The following is a 23324-nucleotide window of genomic DNA, read 5'->3' as shown; positions in this document are numbered from 1 at the left end:
TTCATTCATTCATTCATTCATTCATTCATTCATTCATTCATTCTTTGCCCGTCCAGCCTATCCGGTGTAGAAATATCTGACATAAATAAATAATAAACTTCAGTTTTTCAGATCTTTAAAAGAACATGAAAGATTAAAAGTGAAGTCTGGAAGAATGTTACTAAGCGAAATCTGTTAACAGGTAAATATTTAGACACATAAGTAAGATGTATAGTCTCATCCTTGAGGAAACAAACTGAGCTGCAGATGAAGCATAACGAGATTTTTATACTTGGAAGAAGAAAAAAAAACATTCTTTTTAATTGTGTTTGCAATTTTGTTTAATTGGCTTCTGATTTACTTAAGTTGTTGGTAATTACACATTAAGTAAATAGGATTGCCCTGTGGGCATGCACTGCAAGTGATTAGGAGCTGAAATGTTGCTTCACTGGGTTTGAGCCTGAGACAAACAAGCTCAGAAGTATTGTTCAAAAAATGCATTCATGTTGAAATAGAAAGGCTGAAATATTTATGACCACAGTAAAAGAGAAAATGTTGATCTTGCAGCAGCTTTTCTCTTCCTGACCGTCTGAAAGTTGGCGAAGCCGTCCCAGAAATGCCCTTGTGCTGTTTCCATCTGTAGCTTTGTTTCACCAACTGAACCACACACTTCTTGCGCAACAGGAAATCTCCACCACAATGACTAGCGTAGCATCCTGCTGTGCCTAGCAGGGCATCCTGGAAATGTTGGTCTGGCGTCCTGACCATCTGAAAATTGGCGAAGTGTAAATGTTGGTGTTGTGTCCTGCAAAGGTTAGCATAGCATCCTGTTGGCATAGCATCCTGCAATGATTAGTGTAGCATCCTGCAAAGATTAGCGTAGCATCCTGCAATGATTAGTGTAGCATCCTGCAAAGATTAGCGTAGCATCCTGCAAAGGTTAGCGTAGCATCCTGCAAAGGTTAGCATAGCATCCTGCAATGATTAGTGTAGCATCCTGCAAAGATTAGCGTAGCATCCTGCAACGGTTAGCATAGCATCCTGCGCAATGCAAAGAAAACCACGGACTCTCTTTCTCCCTCAGGCGACTCCTTCCTTCTTTTCTTTATGTCTTCGTTATCTCGGGTGATTTCTTCTTTTCTTTATTTAATTCTTCCTACCTTGTGTCTATTCTTGCTACCTTGGTTGATTCCTTCCTTCCTTTCTTTTTTCCTCTGTCCCTCCTTCTCTCCCTCCCTCCTCCACATCTCAAACACCGACCCCCTCCTTCATGTTTTAATGTGACAGCTCTTGTTTTTATCCAAACGATGAAGGGTGCCCTTATCTGTTGTTGTTCCTGGTTCCTCCCTGTTATTATCCGCCCCATGTTTCTTCCCCAGTGGCTTCAGCTCCAGTTAGTTGTGGTTTGTTTCCATGTTTGCAGTAGTTCTCTGCAGCCTGTTTCAATTTGCTGTGTAGAGGAAGAAACCACGAACATCGGCTAAATAATTCAGCCGCCGTGCTGCAGCAACCCTTTTACATCGCAGGAAGGAGAGTGCAGATTGTCAGTGGTATAATACATGCTGATAATTAACTTGTACTCAGGATGTGTTGAATATATCTGATGCAAGTGCAGCTTATAGCCTGAGTCCATAGAAGGGTGTTTGTTTATAATAGTGAGCATGTTGTAAACTTTACTTTAAGAAAGTAAAGCTCCACACATTTGGCTTTTTCCAAACATAATCAAGTCTTCTTGGTTAATAAAAAGACTCCCTGTTGGTGAAACATGGCGGTGGCAGCATCATGCTTGTCTTCAACAGGGACAGAGAACCATGTCAAGATGAATCTAGGAGGAGAATCTGTTAGAAGTTTAACCTTTCAATGAAGTGATAACCCAAAACATAAACCCTTTCCTACAGTAGAAGTGTCTTAGAGGCCTAGTCAAAGTTTAGACCTAAATTGAAAATAAGATGTTTTCCATCCAACGTCAATGCAAAATCAAACTCCAATGCGGACCAAAAATGTGCCTAAAAACCCACCTACTAAAGTGAACTCTGGTTCAGTTCGAATGGGTATGTGAACCAAAAGCAGGAAGTGGACTAAGCACAGGGCATTCTGGGTAAATTCAACTGAAACAAACACAAGAGTCTAGCACTAGTTTCAAAAATGGATTATAGTTTTTATATTAAAATTTGCTGCTTCTCCCTTTTTGTTTACATTTCATGAAAATTTGCGCTCCTTTCTTCTTCAGAGGTTTTCTTGTGGTTCTTGCTGCAGCGCCCCCACAGGCGAGGAGGAGAACAGCTTTTTCCAATCAGTTTGGTTTTGCACAGTGCATTGTGAAAGCTGAAAATGTTATAAATGTTGCAAATTTGGTCCCCAGTTGAACTGAGTCTGGTGGAAACAAAACACCCTACATCTCTGGATGTGCAATGTACACCACACTTTTCAGATTTTGATTAGCAAAGACTGTTATAGGATGTGTATTTACTACTCACTGTTTTGTTTTAGACTGTTTCATCAAATCCTGGTAAAATAAATGCAGGTTGTGGATGAAAGTGAGAACAGAAGAGACGACCACAAGAGCAAATTGCCGTTAAATTGGTTTGCTTGTTTTTCATTTATGGGCTCCATCTGATTGTTAGCAACTCCTTAATAATGAAAAAAAGACTTTAGACTAAATAAGAGAAAATAATTTGTTCGTCTTTCTGCTGTGGCGTTCCAGAGGCTGTAGGAACTTCAAAGGCACATTAAGTTGTTCTGATGACATGTGGTGGGCGAGCATCTAAGACTGAATTCATTTATCACCTGTTTGCTTCTCTTTGCTGCTGCTTCACGTCTATTCAGTGAATTTGTTAACATAAATGTGCAGTAACTCCAACTAGGGCTGCAGTTGGCGATTAATTGATTATTCTGACGATTAATTAATTTACCAGGTAAAAAAATGGCACACTGTGCACATTGTTTATTTAACTGCATATGTCTTTTTTATACAATATTAAAAAGGCATTAAAAGATGCAAACAAATTATTTTTTGAAATAAGAAAATAAAGAACTTATTGGCTAAAATGTAGTAACATGGCATTCCTTCAATGAATACGAACCAGATGAAGCTGAAGCTTGAGGAGTTTTTGGTAAAACATGTTTACAGCACGGTGTGTCTTCTTTTGGCATTAAGTGCTGTTTAATTTTCGTTGAATTACTCTACTGAATTTTTTCAGTAGAGTATAGTTAACTAACTATACGCCAGTTAACGATTAATCGGTTACTGAGTTGATGATTATTTCAACAATCGATTAATCATGAATAATTATTTCACAACTAAATCAAACTACTTCATTTTATCACTAAAAGTTGTGTTTTAAAAAAATTTTATGTCAAGAAGCAGAGATAAATCTTAATTTCATCACCGTCATGTGCAATTTCCTGATTTCCCTCCGATCGTTACTTGTTTTCTTGGCTCGAACCATTTAAATGGAGCATGGTGTGTATTTTCTGGCATTATCTGCTGTTCAGTCCTCATCCCTGCCAACCTGTTAAACAAATGAGTGATGAGCTCGGGCTCCGCCGCCGCCTGCCTGCCCGCCGCATCGAAGCGGGCGATGGATCACATGGAGGGAGGTAGAGAAAAATCGATTTGCCTTTCACAAAGTCTTCATTAGTTTGCCTTTTGTGAAGCGGCGAGGTCAAACCAAGTTTGGCTGCTCCTTACAACCACGAGAAAGGTCGAGTCAATAAATGCATGCGTATGAATTTTGATACAGCCAGAGAAAGCCAACCACACAGCTGGGAGGTTTGGGGAAAAAAAAAACAGTGTTTTGGGCTTCATTTTATGACATTAAAGCCACAATGAAATGAAAAGGACACTGTGAAAAACCTCGTATGGATCTAAAAATGTCACACTCTGTATTACTGTTTGCTCTGCAGAAGTCTTGCTGTCAGCTTATGATGGAGTAGAAAAAGTAATATGGATTTTAAATGGATCCACACACTCAGCCTTTCATGGATTCCTACATGGTGCTTAAAATCCTTGAAAGTGCTTGAATTTTCTTGCTTACTTGAATTAGCAATTGGCTGTAGCTAGAAAACCAAGCAAAACAAAACAATGGCTGCTCTGTTTTTAATATGTAACATTTTCTAATGTGCTGTCCTTGATGAAATTATTTTGAGTTGAATTTGAGGTTTGGAAAGTGCTTGATTTCTCTTAAAAATCCTTGAAAGTCCTTGACATTCAAACGGCACAGCTTTGTAATAAAGCACAATTTGACCTACATTTGGAAAACCTTATTTTCAGCTCAAACCAGACATTTTCATACAACTAATAAAAACACAGACACGTGGTGCTGGAAAAGTTTGAAAACTTACCTGAAAAATCCTTGAAAAATCCTTAAATATTACTTTGGGAAAAGTGGACGAACACTGTTCCTAACAAGCTTCATACATTATTTTTTTACTACATTTGTCAACCAGTCAGCAAATTCATTCAACTTCAAAAGGTGTATCGATTCAGTTATTCAATAAAATTTCATTAAAGCACAACATTTACATCAAAAATGATTTTTTTTATTCATTGTTGATCATTTTCCATCATGCTGGCTCATGTTCACGCCTCTCATTAGCCGGTCGTGTCCTTTGCGCTGCCTCCATGATGATGTGCCTGTTGTGGTGAACAGCACAAATGGAGTAATAATGGTTTACCCACTGTGGAAATAAATATTGTCAGGTCTTTATGAATCAAAGCTCGTGGTCTGAATCAGAGGGTGAAAGAAAATCTTTATTAAATGTCTCTTTCATTTGATGCAGCAGGAGAAATCCCTGCGCTCGCTGCGTCGTGAATGCATTATCCAGGCGCCGGCCGACGACTCGCATACATTAGCACCTAGCTTGTAAGGTTTATTTTTACAGTGTTGCCAGCAGATTGGTTTCATTAAGGCCAAATCTCTACAGCTGATGCTAAAATACTAAATGTGTATTTTTATAAACTGGCTTGTGTTGAAGTTTAATTTCTGACCAGAAAAGGAACAAATTGAGTTCTTTAGTCCAGTTCACTTTAGCAGCTCTTTTAATCTTCCGCTGTGCTTTTTAGTAAAAATATGAAATAATCTGCTAATGTTTTGAAATCTAGGGTTTTGGCGGTTTCTTCAGTTTTTAATGGAATAATGTCGAGTTTATTTTATAGCACCTTTCATCAACAAGGAAGTTCAAACTGATTTACGTCATAAAACATCACGCAGTCATCAATTATGAAACAAGCTGTAAACATTACATTTTGTTAAATGCCAGATTCAAAATCATCAAGCAAATACACAACCAATATGTTGATCAATGTTAAACTTAGTACTAATAAAAACCAATCAAATTTAATTGAATTTCCACAACAGATAGGATGAAAAGTGCCAGAATATATATGTAATATTTAGATCTACTATCTTATTAGGCTGGAAGCTGTTTTTTAAACAATTTTCCACAAGAAACAACATGGAAAACATATCAATATCCCGATTTGCAAAGATTTATTTTTATGTTTTTCTTGATTTTAAAGTCTAAAAATAAATATTAAAGGGTGGACCTTTCAAAATTATAACAAATTCTCTAAAGCAAATATTTCTTTTAAGCTTTAATTGTTCTTTTTCTAAAGGTCATGCAACAATTACAGAAGTCAACTGTAAATATATCTTGTCTAGGTGGACACAACCCTAGATTTCTAGCTTAGAAAGCAGTAGCAGATATGAACAAGCCCTTAAAAAAAACTAGTTTATTTTGTCACCAAAAACGGGAGTAGAGATGCAAATGCAGCAGAACATTTATATTCTGAAAGATATTTAATCTCAGCTTCTTTTGTGTCTGTTTGTTGCTGCTGTGTTCACATATGAAGTTTGGCTTTGGGACATTTCCTACATGTAGATTGTGTTTTTTTATATTGGGTGATTAGACTGCGAGTTGTCAAAACGTGAAATATGCTTTTCAAACTCAGATGGAAATCTCTGAACTTCATCCACTCAGCAGACACAGCTGTGCTGTTTATTTCAACAAAATGCTTGTCGAAAATAATATGTAATATTTTTCACAAAAGCTTGGAGTCTCACAGCTGCAGCAGAACTGCCTACAAAAGTCAGTCGGAAACTAGTCTTTTGTCTGCAGACAACAGGGTGAGGCCACATCCATCCACATTAATCACAATGCTCAATACAATTGTAGCAAATATGAGCGACTTGGGGAATGTAAAATATGCGGCGCTCCTGGTAGCAGCAAGTTGGAGCAGCTCTGTCCTGATTTGTTCTTTTTTGTTGACTTCGGTTCGTATTTTTTTGTCGAGTTGCTGCATGTTTGGACAATTATTCCTGCTGGTTTTGGATGCTGTGCAGCTCGAAGGATCTTTGCTCATACTTTTTCTTTTTACGCAGTTGTTAGACTGCGCAACCAAAGCAACAGTGTTATTTTTCTTGTTCTTTTACATCTGGGAGTAGCTGATTAGCATATCAAATCCAAGAAGATTTTGATGGATGCAGAGCAGAGAAGGAGCGTCATCTTATCCCCTACTCCAACATCTCTCTGCCTGAGTTTTGAACCCAACAGCCAGGCAGAGATAAGGCAACTTATGTTGACCATCCAGGATGTATTAGTGTGGAATATTGTCATTGCTGCCCAGATATTGAGCTGCTAGCATGTCATGACAGTCATCTTCAGTCAGAGGCTTCTTCAGATTCATTGCAACCGTGACTGCTACTGGATATCACCATCCACAATGACTCTTGGGCAGTACTTGAATGATGAGTTACGACATAAGACTGTCCGTGCATCCTTAAAAGGTCTTAAAATCATGGCTCTAAAATTCAGACCTCAAAATTCATTAAACATTTGTAAGTTGGCCTTAAATATTTTAATCACAGGTCTTAAACTTAGTCTTGTATATTCTATGTAGTTTATTCTCCTCTTGTAAAGCAAAAGTTTGAATCACACACAGACATTTTCATTGCGTTCTGTGATTAGAGGTTGTTGCTACCACTAACTAGCTGCTAATATACCTCAGCTAGCTATATAGCTAGCTTTTTTTCTTTTGCATCTGTCAGTTGGTTGTTCCTCTTTGCCATTGGCTCACTTCTGTTTCCAACCCATAAGGTGCTTGGCACTATTATATATATAATTTGTAATTTTCTTTTGTATATTTCTGTCATAATACAGGTCTTAAATTTTATTCATAATGGTCTTAAAAAGTCTTAAATTTGAATTCAGCATTTAATTGGTAGAAATTACCATCCTCCTCTTACCCTCAAGAACATGTGAGGTAGAAAAAAAAATATTTTGTGAGTTTTTGTTCAGTTTGAGGTTTTCTTCTGGTAGGAAATGAGTTGCTGTGATAAAATCCTGCAGAACTGAACAGCAGCCGGCCTTCAGGGGAATTATTCCTGTAGTGACGGTTTTATCTGGGTCACTGTCACAGCACACTTGTCATTTGGGCTAATTTCATAGGGATTCATATTGACACTAAACCAGAATGCTGAATTAATATAAGACCAAAGTTGTGTCTTTATTGTAAAACATAACTGAATTTAAGCTGCTGACCATTTATCCGCTCAACCACAACATATTTTGGACGGCTGACATCAAGAATGTCCTGATGTGTCCAAAGTCTCCAACTATGGCTCATTTATTGACTCATTCATTGAATGATTAATGCTGGCATTAGAGCATTCATACCTGCAATAGCAGCTTTTCTATGCAAGCTAATGACTATAATTTATCACTGAACTGGCCACATTAAAGTTGAGCCATTATTGATTAGAAATAAACCGAAAAGTTTGTCTACCACCAGGATAAATTAACATTTGGTGTCAGATTGGTTAAGATGAACCACATAGGTATTTAATTATCAAGCTGTTTGTCAGGAATATTTAATTCTTTCCTTCAAACAACTTTTATGCACATCTGGAGTCAGATTGAGATAAAATTTCACTTTATAGTCATTTGTTCCATGATTTATGTCCACTTTTCCCTCATCCTTATACGGCGCCTTGTGTAAGTCGCAAAGCAGGTTTCACACAAATTTGTTACAATCAGAAATTGAAAGTTGAAGCTATGCATTTATACTCTGATACTCCTAAATAAAATCTGAATAGTCTTTTAGATTGTAATAAATCAGAATCATTGGGATTACATGCAAAATGACGCATGGTGGTGGCAGGATTATGCTCATAAAAGTCATATGGTTGGAAATTTGGTGGTTTGGTTTACATTTCATAGAAGAAGGTTTTATGTTTTCCTTAACAATATAGTAGTTCTTTAAAAATAACACTATTACAGATATTTATTAAGAAAAATCATAAGTTGTCTTTTTACAGAACATTTGCCTACATGAGTTTGTTTAGCTGGACTGAAATGTTCAGATGCTCTCCAATCTAGACCCGAAGCAATAAAATGATTTTTGTTTTTCTTTTAATAAATCTAAAGTGAAAAGATCAATGGACATGAAATGCATAAAAACTGGGTTCTGACTTTTTTCTGTCGATCCAAATAAAAACAAGTCATGTATTTTTTATGCCTGGCTCCGGAAACGCCGCAGCACGTCAAAATTGATCAACATTGTTTTCTTTGGCTGCCATCAGTTTCTGCTGATCAGAGTCCGGGGTTAACTCCTAAACCAGAAGTCGTTTTTCTGATTTTGTGTTGAACTTATTTATTTTATTGAGGTTGATGGCATTGGGTTGCAGAGAGGCATCTTTCTCTAAAACACGTGAATGCGTTTTGATCTCAGAGCTGCCAGTCCTTGTCTCCCGATTCGCCTAAAACATTTCAGATTTACCTCATCGTTTCTGAACTACAGCCATTTTTTTCTTCCCAGCCTCAACTTTCCCGTTCCTTCCCATAAAAGGCCATGTGTGTGTCCGCCGCTGCGCACGGCCTATTTAAAGTTGCAGGATTGGCTCTTTGAGATTTGGATGAGATCAAGATGCAGTAAAGTCTTTACAGATGGTCTGTTTTTCTTTTCCTTCTCCACATGAAGAGACTGGGGGGGTGAGGGAGGTTTATTAAATTCTGGAAACGTAAACACAGACACGGACGGTAAACAATCCCCTTGGAAAACGGAAAGCTCTGAAAACTTTCCGTTTTCAGAGCTCCGTCTGAAAACGGAAAGTTATCTTGCATGTTGTAAGAACTCGGTGGCATCAGCAGGATATTTTCCTTCTTCCTGGTTCTCACTGTTTCCAAGCGATGGTGATTAGTCACTCCTGTTTTGTGGTGAAAACGGGTCTGGATCTAGATGACATAATCTTCCGTAGATCTGACTGTTGCACCGATGTGCTCAGAGCGATTCCTAGTCTGAAATCTCTGCCACCACTCTAATAATCCCATAAAATCCTGAACAGTTAATCCAATTAGAGTCAACACGTAGCTGCCCTCTGCAATAAATCTAATACGGGTTAGCACGAAGAAAAACACTGTGGAAACTTTCTCATCTGTGTTTTATCAGACGTTTATTATGAAGAATCGTATTCTGGTTGAGGGATTCTTTAAAGCTACCTGCTTCTGAGAGCAGTTTAAACAGCTGAGATGACGTATATTTAGCAGGATTAAACCGTGTCAGTTCACTTCATGGAGCTGGAGGGGAAGCCCTCATGTTGTAACTGTGTAGTGCATTTATCCTTCGGTAGCAACGCCGTAAGCCGCTGCAGCACCACAATGTAAACACAGCTTGTTTTTCCTTCTGTCTGCAGCCAAATGCACTGCACTGACATTCCTCATTAAAAGTTCAATTTAAAGTGAGTAGGTACGTGTGTGTGTGTATATATATATATATATATATATATATATATATATATATATATTCTTAGTTGGGATTACAGGTGTTTAAGTTTTGAAAAATAGACCACAATTTTCAAACTTTTTCCACCTTTAATCTATGAATTTTAGAAAACATACAGGTCTGTTGGAGGTGAAAACAAATATAAAAATGTTAAAACATACCAAAATCTTTTTATTTAATGTCAATACTCAGTCTTTTTGAGGTAACTCTAAGTCTTATTTTTTATTAATACATTTTTTAAATTATTATTTAAGTATTGTGAGTAGTTATTTAATATTTCATGTGAAAATCAGTGTTTTTAATTTCTATTTTCAATTAAATATACTAAACTAAAATACCCAAACTGAAAGTATATTTGAAATTAGTTATTTTATTTAGCAATTTTTAATTTATTAGAATCAAAAAATATTTTTTACATTTTATTTAAGTATTTTCTTTAGTTAATATTTTATGAGATTGAGTATTTTTATGATTTTCTATCTCTATTTTCGATTAAAAATACTAAACCAAGGAAAAAATCTAGCTGAAAATATGTTGGAAATTATTTTATTTTGTAATTTTTCATTCATAATAATGAAAAATTCTGTATTTCTATTTTATATTTTTAGTTATTTAATGTTTTATTTGATTCAGTTTTTTTATGATTTTCCTATTTCTATAAATGAAAAAGCCAAACCAAAATAAAAAGTCAAACTGAAAGTATATTTGAAATTATTTATTTTATTTTGTAATTTTTAAAATGTATTAAAAATATTTTTTCATTTTATTCCTTCTTTAGTTAATATTTTATTAGATTCAGTATTTTTTATTTCGAACTAACTAGCTTAAGTAACATTCTAAGCTAAAGAGACTCGAACTGAAAGTATGTTTGAAATGATCTGAATCGATGAGTGTTTCCCCTCCGCGTGTCGAAGCAGCTGTGGCTCGTCCTCCTCTCTCGTGGTCGCCAGAGCTGTTGCTTCACCAAAGTGTTTGCTTTTAATAAACCCGAGTGCCCAGCTGCAAACACAATGAGGGCACAAAAAAATCTGTGTATTTATTCGACAATGATGGCATTATTCGTGATTTCCACAGATTTATCCTCGTTACTCATCTCTCCATGATTAAACTGTCATTTTTAAGCAGATGTTGTGATAACATAAATGCCTTGGAGGATTTTAACTTCAGTTTTGACATTCACAGCTGCAGTGATCAAAATATATCATAGTTTTCCTGAACCTTAGCTTAAATGTGTAGGCATCCTAATGATTGATGGCGTTGGTCTCTGCTGCTCTAAAAATATCCTGAAAGGTCAAATAAGGGCTTTCATTTGATTTCCTGTCGACTTTAAGCTGCTCTGTGTGTATTTAGAGTTGGCGGCATAACGCTTCAGAGAGCGTATTTTCCTGCTTGAGTGACTTGCTAAATGGCTATGCCATTGTTTGACAGCTTTACTGGCTCACTACTATAACTTTGGTTTCCCAGGCAACGAGTTACGCCGACTATCAGACTCGTTGACCTACTGGTTTACCGCCTGCGGCGACCATTTGTACCAGTCATTACAAATAATTGCCTCTAATTATTGTTGTTCTCGGCATGTGTCGATGCTTCAAAGAGGAACTTAACACTGAGTCAGCAGCTGTAACGGGAAGAACTGCAGCTGAACGCACATCATGCTCTCACACCTGGACGGACTGTAGCAACAGGAACCGAGCTCAGCTTGTTTCTCTACTTCTGTAGAACCACGGTCGGGTTTCCCAAGATAACATTGGAGTCAGAGGTTCCACTTCCAGTAACGTGTGTTTATTAAAGCAGCAGCCGAGCGGTGAACTGTGAGGGAACGGATCTGTCAGAAGGCGGAGGATAAAAGGATTTGGAGTCTAATCTGGATGCAGGTTCTAGACGGCTTTGGGTCGATGTTGGCTAACCTAGATTTCCACGGTGGACGCATCCGTAGCCAGCTTCGCCTGAAACAAGTGTCCAGATTCTCTGTTGGAAAGTTGTTCACATTGCAAAAGAGCCGCAACTAACAATTATTTTAGTTATTGATTAATCGATTGATTATTCTGACGATTAATTCATTATTCTGACAATTAATCGATTAATCAGGTAAACAACTAGCATTCTGAAGATTTCTTTGTTTTTATACAATATTGGGAGAAAGTTAAAAGATGCAAGAAAAGAAACATTTATTTCCTACAATACAATAACAAAGCATTCCTTTAGTTTAGTTGCAAACGAAGCATCTGCAGCTAAATAAATTCAAACGTCAACAAGTGAAAAGCTCAGACCTTTCTGCTTGATTTAAAGTCAGTATATTGTAGGGATGACCTGTTGATTAATTTATGACTGATTAAAAACTAGATAACAAAGGCTGGTTAATAGATTGTTAACATAATTTGAACCAGGTAAAGCTAAAACTGCCACTTGATGAATTCTGGGTAAAACATATTTACAGACAATTTTTTAATCCTGAATGCAAAATATTTAGATTTTGTACAATCTGGGCTTAATTACTCCTCTGATAGTACTATTCTTCTAAAGTTTTTTCTTTTTTTGAGCATCCTCCAGTTAATAATTATTCAGTTTCTAAAATAGTTGACAGTCAATACAGTAATCGATTAATCGTGACTAATCCAATTAATCGTTTCAGCCTTAGTAGAAATATGAAGGCAGGATAAGACTAGATGTTGAGACAAATTGATTTTCTAATAACAAAATCTAGTTTACTTTCAGAATATGAAGATTTTTTTTAACAAAGTGTCTGTAAATATCAAGTTTCAACAGTATTTTAAAACATAAGTAGATTAAACTTCTGTTTGTAGTCGGGTTTTAAGCTATGCTTAAGCTGATTCATTTCTTGGTGCTGCAGGCTTGTAGTTTGATAAAAGATGTAATGTTTAGAGTTTATTCATGTGAAAGGGGGAATTTTCGTGTTTCACCTGTAAAAAAGTAATAGAGTTCATGAAAGCATAAACTGAAAGAGCACCAGTGTAGCTGGGTTAAGTTAGCATTTTTAAACATCTGATCTATTGTTAATAGAGATGTGAATCATGGATTTGTGGATGTGTTAACACTTCACATTAAAACGAATCAGTTGTTGCAGCTCAGTATTTCCTCTCCAGGTTAACGTTTCTCTTTTTTCCCCTCTCCCTTTCCTACCTGTCAGATGATGAAGCACGCCTGGGACAGCTACCAGCGCTACGCCTGGGGTTCCAATGAGCTCCGGCCGGTCTCCAAGCAGGGCCACTCCAGCAATCTATTTGGTGAGAAGCGAAACCCAGGCACACACACAGCACAGACACACAGGATTGATCTTGTTTCCCCGCCGCTAGCAGCCTTGCCCTTTAGATTAAAAGCCAAATTGGCCGCTACTTAGACCCATCCGTCTATGCATGCCTCTAAATGTCAACTTTATCATATATTTATATTCTGTTTATGCATCTAACCAATTGTCAGCAGCTATGGTGCTAATGAGTGCAGCAGCTGTCAGCTTTTACATGGTGAAACAGCTAAGGCTGAAATGATTAATCACGATTAATCAATTCTAGAAATAATCGTCAAGTAACTTAGTAACAGATTAATCTTTAACAGGAGTATAGAGACTCAAAAAAGCTATTTGCTAATAGAACCACACACTCACAGCAATAATTAATACAAAACTATACAAAAAAAACGATACATTTTTAAATTTAAGATTAAAAAAAAATCATATCTGTATGTAAATATGTTCTACCCAGAACTCCTAACGTGGCATATGAGGAATTAGGAAAGCTAAATATGCAGCTGACTGATGTTGTTTACTTTTCACTGCATATAAATAAAAGCTACTAGCAAGGACTGAAATGATTAATCGATTATTGAAGTAATTGTCAAATAATTTATTAGTCGATAATCGTTAACTGTTGTAAACACTCAAAAAAGGCGTCAAATGGCAAAGTATTAGCTTCAAATCATTCAAATTCAGTAAAAAAAAAAAACGAACAAAAACAAAAGGCCTTTTTATTATCCAGTTATTAATCGGTTAATTCAAGCAGAAAAAGATTACATTTTTGGCTGCAGATGTGACCTTTACTACAAATGATCAATCGTTCACTACAGGAAAGCTGTTTTTGCATTTTAGGCAATAAAATATTTATCATTTCAAAAAGATTATTGTATCTTTTAATGCATTTCTAATACTGTATAAAAAGCGGTTGAATAAATAATCTGCAGAAAGTGCCATTTTTTTAAATCAAGCCGATTAATCGTCATAATAATCGGTAGTTGCATCCCTAGAAAGAGGCATCTTGCAGCAGATCTTTGTTGTGAATATTGCTAGAGTTGCTTGCAGCTTGGAGATCTGTGCATCAGAGGTGTCAGTTAGTCTAGTGCTGTTGCATTCTGCTGATAAGACGCCATTCATGTGTGAAGAAGGCAGCATGGCCTCAACTGCTGATAAGGAAACAGCAAAACACTCCCACAAGTTGGGTCTCAGTTTTTCCTGCTAGTTGTTGTTTGTAGCAGTTAGATTTTGTTTTGGCTGTAATGTTGAGAAAATGGAGGGGAATCTGTGTTGAAGATGTTGGCGTGTTTTGACCTCGCAGCCGCTGTGAAAGCTCTAAACACAGATATGGACATAAAGTAAACCTTTCAGCAACAGGCAGCTCAGTTTTACTGGTGGAAAGTCCAACTTCTCGCTGGTTGAATGCACCTGAAATCTTTAGATTCTCGTGTTGTATTGTAGTTGTTGAAGGAACACGACTTTAAGCATTTGCTTTTGTTGTCTGGGAGTTACGTAAAGGTGCTAAACCACAACTTGGCCCAGCCCAGCCTGAAGGCAAATCCTCCGGCACGTGGCCTCATTCTTCTCCGTCCCATTGAAGAGACACTTACCTGTCAAAACATCTTTTATCACCTGCTTATGAAACATAAACATCCCAAAACCCTTTCAAAGGCTGAAGGCTCTGGAAAACAAGTGGACTATTATAAAACACACATTTTATTCACTCCTGCACCATGATGATCCCACTGCTTTCCTAAGACAGAAATGGCCATTTGCCAACTTTATGAACATGAACATGGACTTTGCTTCTCCTTTACTTTCAATAGACAATATAAATAAATTTAAAAAAAGCAAAATATATATTTATTTGTTTTTGTTTTTATAGATTAGTCAAATTTTTGTTTTTGAAGATTTAATGTTTGGAAAATCTTTCATTTTTTTAAACCAATGCACTCCTTGGGCACGCCCAGTTTGGGCCACTTTGCTAAACAAGCGTGTTTTACACCTATTTATTTATTTGGACATATAAGTTAATTCTATAATGGAATATTAGGGCCAGGTAAGATTTGTAAATGTTTAATTATTAAAATCAAGTTATAATTTACAGTTTTACAATCATAGTAATATGAGAATAAAGTCGTATGACAATAAAGTCAAAATAATGTGAGAATAAAGTGTTAATATTGCCAGAATAAAGTTGTAATATTAGGGAAAAGAAGCAGCAATTTTATGAGAAACCCATGAAAAAAATAACAAATTAAATGAAAAATGTTGAGAATCTTGTGAAATTATACTTTGGTATTGGTTTTACAGGTAAGAAAATATTTAATCTTTTAGCACATTATTATCCATAGCAGGATTTTGAAACAACTGATTTCAAAAAAGAGCTACACGAACTGAGCTGTTACAACAGATATTTATAACTCTATGAACTTTTTTCTTGTAATTTTTAGACATTTTTTGGTAAAATTGCGCCTTTATTCCCCTAATATTATGACTATAATCTCATAATTAAACATTTGTGTAACTTGGCTCTAATGTGCCATCATACAACTCTCAGAAGGAATTATTGAAATAAAATCCAGTTTTTAAAACATATATTCTGTCACTTATAATTCCTTTTTTAGCAAAGAAAGCGAGAATTCACACCTCCCCAAACAAACCAGAGTTCAATTAAAGCAGACTAAACAACCCTGGTGTGAATGCAGCCCATATAGTTCTTTGTGATTCCAGCATTGCAGACTTGCTCACAGTGCAGATTCTGGTTGCATATGATCGGCTGCTCCAGTTTTTTCATACTGAACACTGTTTTAGTGCTGCACCTCTTACATTTAATGAGGAAATTCAATCAGCTTTGTGTAAATTCCTTCCCCCCCGTGTTCCTAGTCATATGTAAATGTAGGAAGAGAGAGAACAATCCAGGTCTATGAATACTAATTATTAGATTAGCCTGTTCAATCCTGTGTTTGCCTTTCTCTTTACATTCCCCTCCTGGTGTTCTGAGAAGTAAATAGACTCTTCTCCTGTTTTTCCAGACCCGTTCCCATCAGTAAACAGGACTCCTCACCCTCAGGGCCTCGTCACAACCTCCCCTGCTCCATACAACATTATCATCAGAACTTTAATATTAAACACCTGAGGCATTAAACACAACAGTCAAAATAAACTCAAAATTTCATTTATCAATCTCAGAAGTAACAGAGAGTTATTGTGTCTATTTAGACATGCTTAAAGATGCAGTATGTAACTTTTTAAAATGCGGCTAATAAAACACTTTATAAATCATTATTACTGTTTATTATGCATTGATTAAGGGTAAGGAGACAAAATCTATCTGTTCTTGCCAAATAGTGAGATATTTGTTCACATATTTATCTAGATAAAGATGGATACGATACGCTGCAGCTTCATATGATGATAAAATAAACTTATTTAGGTTTCTGGTCTTTTGGTTCATCAGCTGTTAAATTTCCAGATTCAGGCATTCGCTGGTGGAAATGTAGAAAATGGAAAGCTGGAAAATATGGCATCAATGTTTCAAAATATGATTAAATATTGGATTTTATCTTGATGTTGGCGTATTTGTGAAGGTTTCTTTTTTAAAATGATTGGATTCTTTGAGTTTTGGCTCGCTGCCATCTTGGATCGGCGTTTTCTCGTGTATCGTCGTCAGATGGCCGTCTGGAGGGCTTGGAGTCCTACTCAGCGCCTCAAGCTGGCTACTTTCTGGCATCAGTTCATGGATTCTCCTGCCAACAGGATGCGTTCAAAGAAATGAGTTGGGAAAATCCACATGACTTCTCCAGCAGAACATTGGAAGTTGTTGAGATGATAAGTTATCCTAATGTTTTCAATGTGGTGGCGGATTGGTGCGTTTCCAGCAGAGATGGGATAGACTGCCGGGTGGATGCGTCTCCTCTGTGGAGAGAAACTCCTTGGTCTCAGATGCCAGCTGTTCCATCAGCTGTTTCCACTTTAAGTGTGTTTAGCTGGATTTTGGCTCATTTCAGGGACGTCTTATCCTGCATTGAACATATGCTCTGCTTTCTGGATATATCCGGTTTCCTGCAGCGACAAAACCAGGAGCTTTTAAGTATTCAAGTTATGATTCTTGCAAAACAAAAAGATTAAAGTAAAAATAAATACATTTGTTGTCGACTTTCTGAGAGTTAAAATGCTTTGTGTCCAGAAATGGGAAAATGTTATTTGTTGGATAAAACAAATATTCATTCTCCTTGGTGCTGATTTAATTGAATCCCCAAAAACGGCAATAAGGATTAAGACTGTAGATGTTAGCTTCTGTGACAATGATAACACAGCTTCCATTATTTGGTGTTTGAACCATTAAAACAGGCAGTTGGAAGCGCTTTTAGACGAATCATATCAGCATTTGCATATTTCAGCTATTTAGAGGCTGTAGGTCCTAAAACCCCTAGGGGTCCACGGTTCAACAAAACAACGGAAAACTTGGATGGCTTAACTTAAGGTTAGGAGAATGATCTGGGTTTTTTTTACAGGTAAAAAATAAAGATATTAAAGGACGAGGTGGGTTATCCTTCATACGTAGGCCTTAAAAGGTCTTAAATTCATTTTAAAAATGTAAGTTGGCCTTAAATACTTTTATTGGTCTTAAATTTAGTTGTGACAGGACTATTTAATCTCATATTCTGTAGTTTTTTTTCTCGCACGACTTTTTTGACGTCAACAAACAAATCTGCAACAAACTTCCAGAAAACTGAAAAACAGCTGAAAAACTGATTTCCTTTAAATCGAGGCTTAAAACCCATCTGTGTAGGGTTTTATTCACACTAACTGGAACATTGATCAACATATTTGATGCGTATTTGCTTGATGATTTTGATGATTACATTTGACAAAGTATAATGTTTCATAATAGATGATATGATGGTTTTTTGAGGTAAAGCACTGTGAAATTTGCTATGCAAATAAACCTGATGCCAATAAACAAATAAGCTAAGTTTTACCACTTCAACATGAGTAGTCAGAGTTGATCCTCTTGTTGTCACAGTGCAGACTCTCCGTTTCTCTTCCTGCATTTTATTAAAAGTCTTAAACACAGTTTGGTGACTGAAGGCTTTTGCCGAACTTGTATTTTTAACAAATATCCTGAAAAGCTGACTAGGCTGTTTCACATCCTGTGCCTTAGGAGGCTGTAGATTCATTGGCTCTGCTAAAATTAAATCCAGCTAGAGGCGTGGATGGCATCCATCTCTTCGCCTGTCGCCTCGGCTCCTTCCCTACCTGACTGAAATACTTCTGATACAGAGCAGGTGCATCTCTGGTTTTGATTTGCTGGCTTGTAACTTTTCAAGGTGGTTTAAATCAATAGTTTTTCCTGCTTTCTTGAGGTCTTTTTTTGTTGTTTTCGTTGGACATTTGGACTAGACTATTAACCATTCAGAGGTTTTTGTGCATCCTTAAAAAGTCTGAAAAAGTCTTAAATTCATGCTTCTAAAATGAAGACCTTAAAGTGTCTTACATTTATTTATAAATATGTCAATCACAGAGCTTAAATATTGTTGTGGCAGGACTATTTACTTTCATATATACTATGGATGTTGTAACACACTTCCTCAGTCGCATAAAGAAGTGTGATTTATATCACTAAACTGCTCCTTTTATTTAATCATAGTTTTATTGATGGTCTCACAGAAAATAATAAAACTAACAGTTGTTGGGGGAAATTATTGTATCAAGACAACAGTACAATAAATGGCCACCCTAACATAGACTTCTTCTTTACATTCTGTAACTTGAAGTGGTTGAGGCTACCGCTAACTGTCTGCTAATATATCTTTGCTAGCTCCTGGGTAAATTCGAATTTATTGCCATTCATCTCCGTGACTGGCTCACTTCTCTTGCTAAGTCATGCGAGGCACTACTGCTACACACACATGTATAAAATATTTCTGTTGCAATATAGGTATTAAATATCATTCATTATGGTCTTAAAAAGCCTTAAATTTTAGTCGGTGAAACCTGCAGAAGCCGTTTTGTGTGTAAAAGTTGTTTAAATTCTGAGCTATTAATGGTAATACTTCACATTTTCCCCACTTATTAACACATAATGCATTCAACACAATATTTTCCATTTTTTCTGAATCGGGTGCGGCTTGCTCGGGTTTGACATTGACCTGAAAGTGTAGTTATTTTCCCGGACAGTCGGATGGAGCTGTAGCTGCAGGCGATGTGAAGAAGTGAAGACCTTCAGCTCCTCCTGAGACACGGTGGCTTTGCAGTGCAGGTTTTCTTTCTGGCCCCGTGTGCAGAGCTTTAAAAAGACCCCAGGATGAAGGGCAGGCTTTGCCACAGATGCTGCAAGGCTTTTTGTGAGACTTGCTTTTCTTTGTCGCTTTGTTTTTCTCCCTGCGGTCTTTCCTCCTGCCCGTGTCAGAGCACTGTGACTTCTTTTATTTATTATCGCCTTTAGTTGAAGCAATACTGCAGCTAACGCAGAGGTGGAACAATTTTTCAGGTTCAATAATCACCTGAGGATGTGTCTTTTCTTGCATTTTCATTAGGTATTATTTTCTTCATTGATTTGCGTTCAGTTTTGATAAAATCAAGCAAATATATTAGCCTGATATTTATTGTAGATCCAAAACTTGAAAGGGATTTTTACAGCATTTTATTAGGGCCATTCAGTTGGGGAAAAACGGAGCAAATTTTGGCCAGAAACTCTGAAATCTTCTAATTAATCTCATACATTTTCAAGAAAACTTTAAATTTTTCTCTAAATATTTGAAATACAGAAATTTCCAGTATTCTGTTATATGTTCTCCTTGATTTGTTCTAAATTTCTGACATTAATGTCAAAATTTCAATGTTTTTCTATTTCTTGCAAATATTTGACTTTTGGAGCCAAGAAATTTCCTTTTTTCTAGAAAATTTCTGAGGTTACCCTCAAAATTTCAGTTTAAAAAAAAAAAGTACTATATTGAACTATTGCTGTGGTAAAATCAAAAGTTAGTTTTCAGTTTCTTTTTGATTTGATTGCATTTATATTTTTCAGTAATAAGAACAGGGTTTGGGTCAGTTCATTTCAAAGTGCGTGTGATATTTAGCCAAGTTTAAGAAAGAATAAAATCTGATTTGGGTGCAGCAAAATTGGCTTTTCATGAAGTAAAACTTGTTTATAAAAACAAAAATACTTTGTGTTGTATTTAAAATTTTTCTGTTTAAGAAAATTATGATAATTTTTACTTTGATTACAGACTTAGGCTCCATCTGCAGCTACAGGCCAGATTTGTAGATCTCTGTTCTTGCATAGGAAACAAACGGAAACAGTGAAAAATAATAATCTTCTGTCTCAGACTCTAGATGACGATAAATCAGCTTTTAGATTATGAGGTTTTTTTTTCTGCCAAAAACTGATTCAGGTTGTTGGTCTAAATCCAGCGCAGATTTTTATTTCACTATGATCCAATTTACCAGTAAATCTGCCCAGCTGGCTGTTAGCTGTCCTATTTGTACTTTGTCCTTCAAACTTGGATTTATCAATCAATACCATCAGAAATAAAATGATAGAAGATAAAACTCAAAGTGGAAAGTGTGATCTTTGGACAGGAAGAGGTTCTATTTCAGGTTAAAGGTTGAGAAAGTCTTATCACTAATCTCTGAAATTTATTGCAGGACACTTTTAGACCAAAAAGAAAAAAATAAAGTAGTTAGAATAACTTCTCTCTTTTAATAGTTCTGTTTGAATTTTGCTCGGTTTTAGTTATCTGTATTAAAGAGATATTTATAATTAATGAACAGTGCAATATTTAAGTACCTTAAAGGAGTTTTGGAGGTTTAATTAGTGGGTTTCACCAGGAGATGTTTGGGAAAAAATGGACTTTTATACTGTTTGTTTTGCTTATAAAGTTCGGTAACACTTTATTTCAAATAAAGTGTTACTTAAAGTTCAGCCCAGCAGTTTGTGTGGATTTTTCCAACATCCTTTAATTTGCCTACATTTATTTTCTTCTAAATGCATTGATCCAGGCCTTTAGAGTTTGAAGACGTTTATCCGTTCATCAATTTGTCAACCACATTGTCTAACCATTGAATCTTCGGTAATCCATCTGTCAACCATATAGACAGTTGTCCAGTCATTAAGTTTTCTTTTAATCAATCCATCAACCGTTTATCAACCAATCTTTAATTTTTCCATCTGTGCACCCAACCTGCCATCGATCTGCACTTTCATCCATCTGTCCATCCATCCATCTGTCCATCCATCCATCCACAAAGTTTTGCTGTCCAGTCAATCTTTGGTTTTCAAAGTTTCCAATGTCAAACCTTTGTAGAAATACCTGCCATAAATTCATAGAGAACATTTGTCTATAATTTTAAATATTAAGGAAATTTGAGAATGGAGATGTGTGTAATTTGGACACTTCCAGCTGAGTGAATGTAATTCCAAATGCTAAAAAAAAAAGACTTGAAGGACGAGAAGCAGACACACCGGTCTGCAGCTCACCTTCAGTTAGATGGCAGAGTTGATGATGTGGAGGCATGGGGGGCTTACAGGGTTGAGGTGTGTAAACTAGTTGGCTGCATGTGCTTCTTGGCCACATTCCTTTCATTATGTCATCCCACATTTGATTCTGCTGCTTCCTGCTCGCAGACGGCCTCTGAGCCCTGCCGCTGTCGAGCAAGGCTAAAAATAATATTATCCACCAGTCAAGAGGACTGATGTTTCTGGTGTCTTTCTATTCCGACAAGTCATTTAGTTGGTTATGTAATTTGACATTGAGTCCCAGGCTGCAGCCTCGGCTCCCACGCAGCATTCAGTGCGCCTGTGAATCAGATATTCAATCTTTGTAATTGAAATGGATGGAGTAATTCTGCTGTGGCCTTCCCTCAGGTTTCTCTGCTGTGTGTTTGTCAGCATGATGAGGCAGAGGGAGTTGAATTTGGTTGAGTCTGGAGTGATGTAAATCTCCCGCAGCACGGCGGCTGTGGATGGGACTCAGATAAGAGGGGAGCTGAAATGTTGCCATCGTGACATGAATGCAATACACTTGAAATCCCTGAGATGCTAAAACTTTTCTCCTGGGTTTTTGTTGTGAAACTTTAAATTGTCAACTGCTTCAATTAATCACACTTAATGCACCTTAAACAACAAGAAGTCTCACCTCCCAGGGTTTGCAAACACTGCAGCACCACTCATCCTCTCATTAGCTCTATTAAAGACACAAACTACTGATGACTCTTATATTTCCTTAAAAAGTATCTACAACCCTTTGTAATGTTAAAAATGACCATTTTATTTAGATTTTTTTAATACCAGCAGGAACTGCTGCATTGATGCTACATATGTTCATCAGAAAAATATCAAACTATCAGAATTTAGCAAAAGCAATCAGGAATCTTTAGCGATTATCAGGAATTAAACTTTTGAAAACATCTAAAAATAAAGTCAAATAACGGTTCTGGTGCTTAGATCGATCAAAAAGGTTCAAAAATGTGTTAAAGCAGACATTCAGTCAGCCACAAGCTCACCCTTTCTGTTTGATTTTTATATTTATATAATAATTGTGAAGTTTTGGCTTACTACTTTTTAAAAAAAAAGAAGTAAGTAAATAGTCTGTTAATGATTAATCGATTACTAAATTAGCTGACGATTACTTTTGTAATCGATTCATCTGATGGTTTCAAACTTAATTTTTTTGTAGAGTTTTGGTGTAATTAATCCTCTGAATATGAAAATATTTAAACAATTGTCCGTTTTGAGTGTTTGTACTCTAATGATTAATCGATTACTAAATTAGTTGACAATTCTTTCAATAATCTATTAATTGTGATTAATCCGATTCATCGCTTCATCCCCAATATATTTTTTGAACAGTTTTGTACACACATTTTGTGTACTCAAGTTAACAATTAATCGATTATTAAATGAGTTGACAATTACCTCAATAACAGATTAATCACGATTAATCGTTTCAGCCCTGATTTCAGTGTAAATGGTAACCACTCTGAGGCTAGATGTAAAAGTAAAGACATTTAGAAAATCGTTTATCACTTTTGTCTTGACCTATTGCGTAAAATCGTAACAATATCCTAAAAGATGATATGGTTGCTTCAAATTTGCTCGTCTTGCTTCACTTTACCTCCCTCCTAATATCTGTGTCAGCATCACATTTTCAGCACAGAGTAAAAAAGGAAGGAGTCTGGCTAATGCCTTTCGCTGTAACCTTCACAAAAAACAGTTGACGCTTGAATATGTGGCAGCCAAAGCCAAGAGGTTAACACGCTCTGGGATGTGTGTGTGTGTGTGTGTGTGTGTGTGTGTGTGTGTGTGTGTGTGTG

General features: G+C 36.3%; 1 protein-coding gene across 1 annotated transcript in view; it reads left to right on the top strand.

Annotated features, from left to right (window-relative positions):
* LOC107833082 (mannosyl-oligosaccharide 1,2-alpha-mannosidase IA-like) overlaps positions 1–23324 on the top strand; it is a 54032-nt gene that overhangs the window by 18844 nt on the left and 11864 nt on the right. Inside the window, exon 2 of the mRNA XM_016661303.1 lies at positions 12909–13005. Coding sequence (XP_016516789.1) covers positions 12909–13005 — 97 coding nt within the window. The remainder of the gene's footprint in view (positions 1–12908; positions 13006–23324) is intronic.

This window comes from Poecilia formosa, unplaced genomic scaffold, assembly GCF_000485575.1.
Source record: "Poecilia formosa unplaced genomic scaffold, Poecilia_formosa-5.1.2 Scaffold322, whole genome shotgun sequence".
Taxonomy (NCBI): Eukaryota; Metazoa; Chordata; class Actinopteri; order Cyprinodontiformes; family Poeciliidae; genus Poecilia; species Poecilia formosa.
Note: the sequence above shows the minus strand (reverse complement) of the source record. Positions and strands in the feature narration are given on the sequence as shown.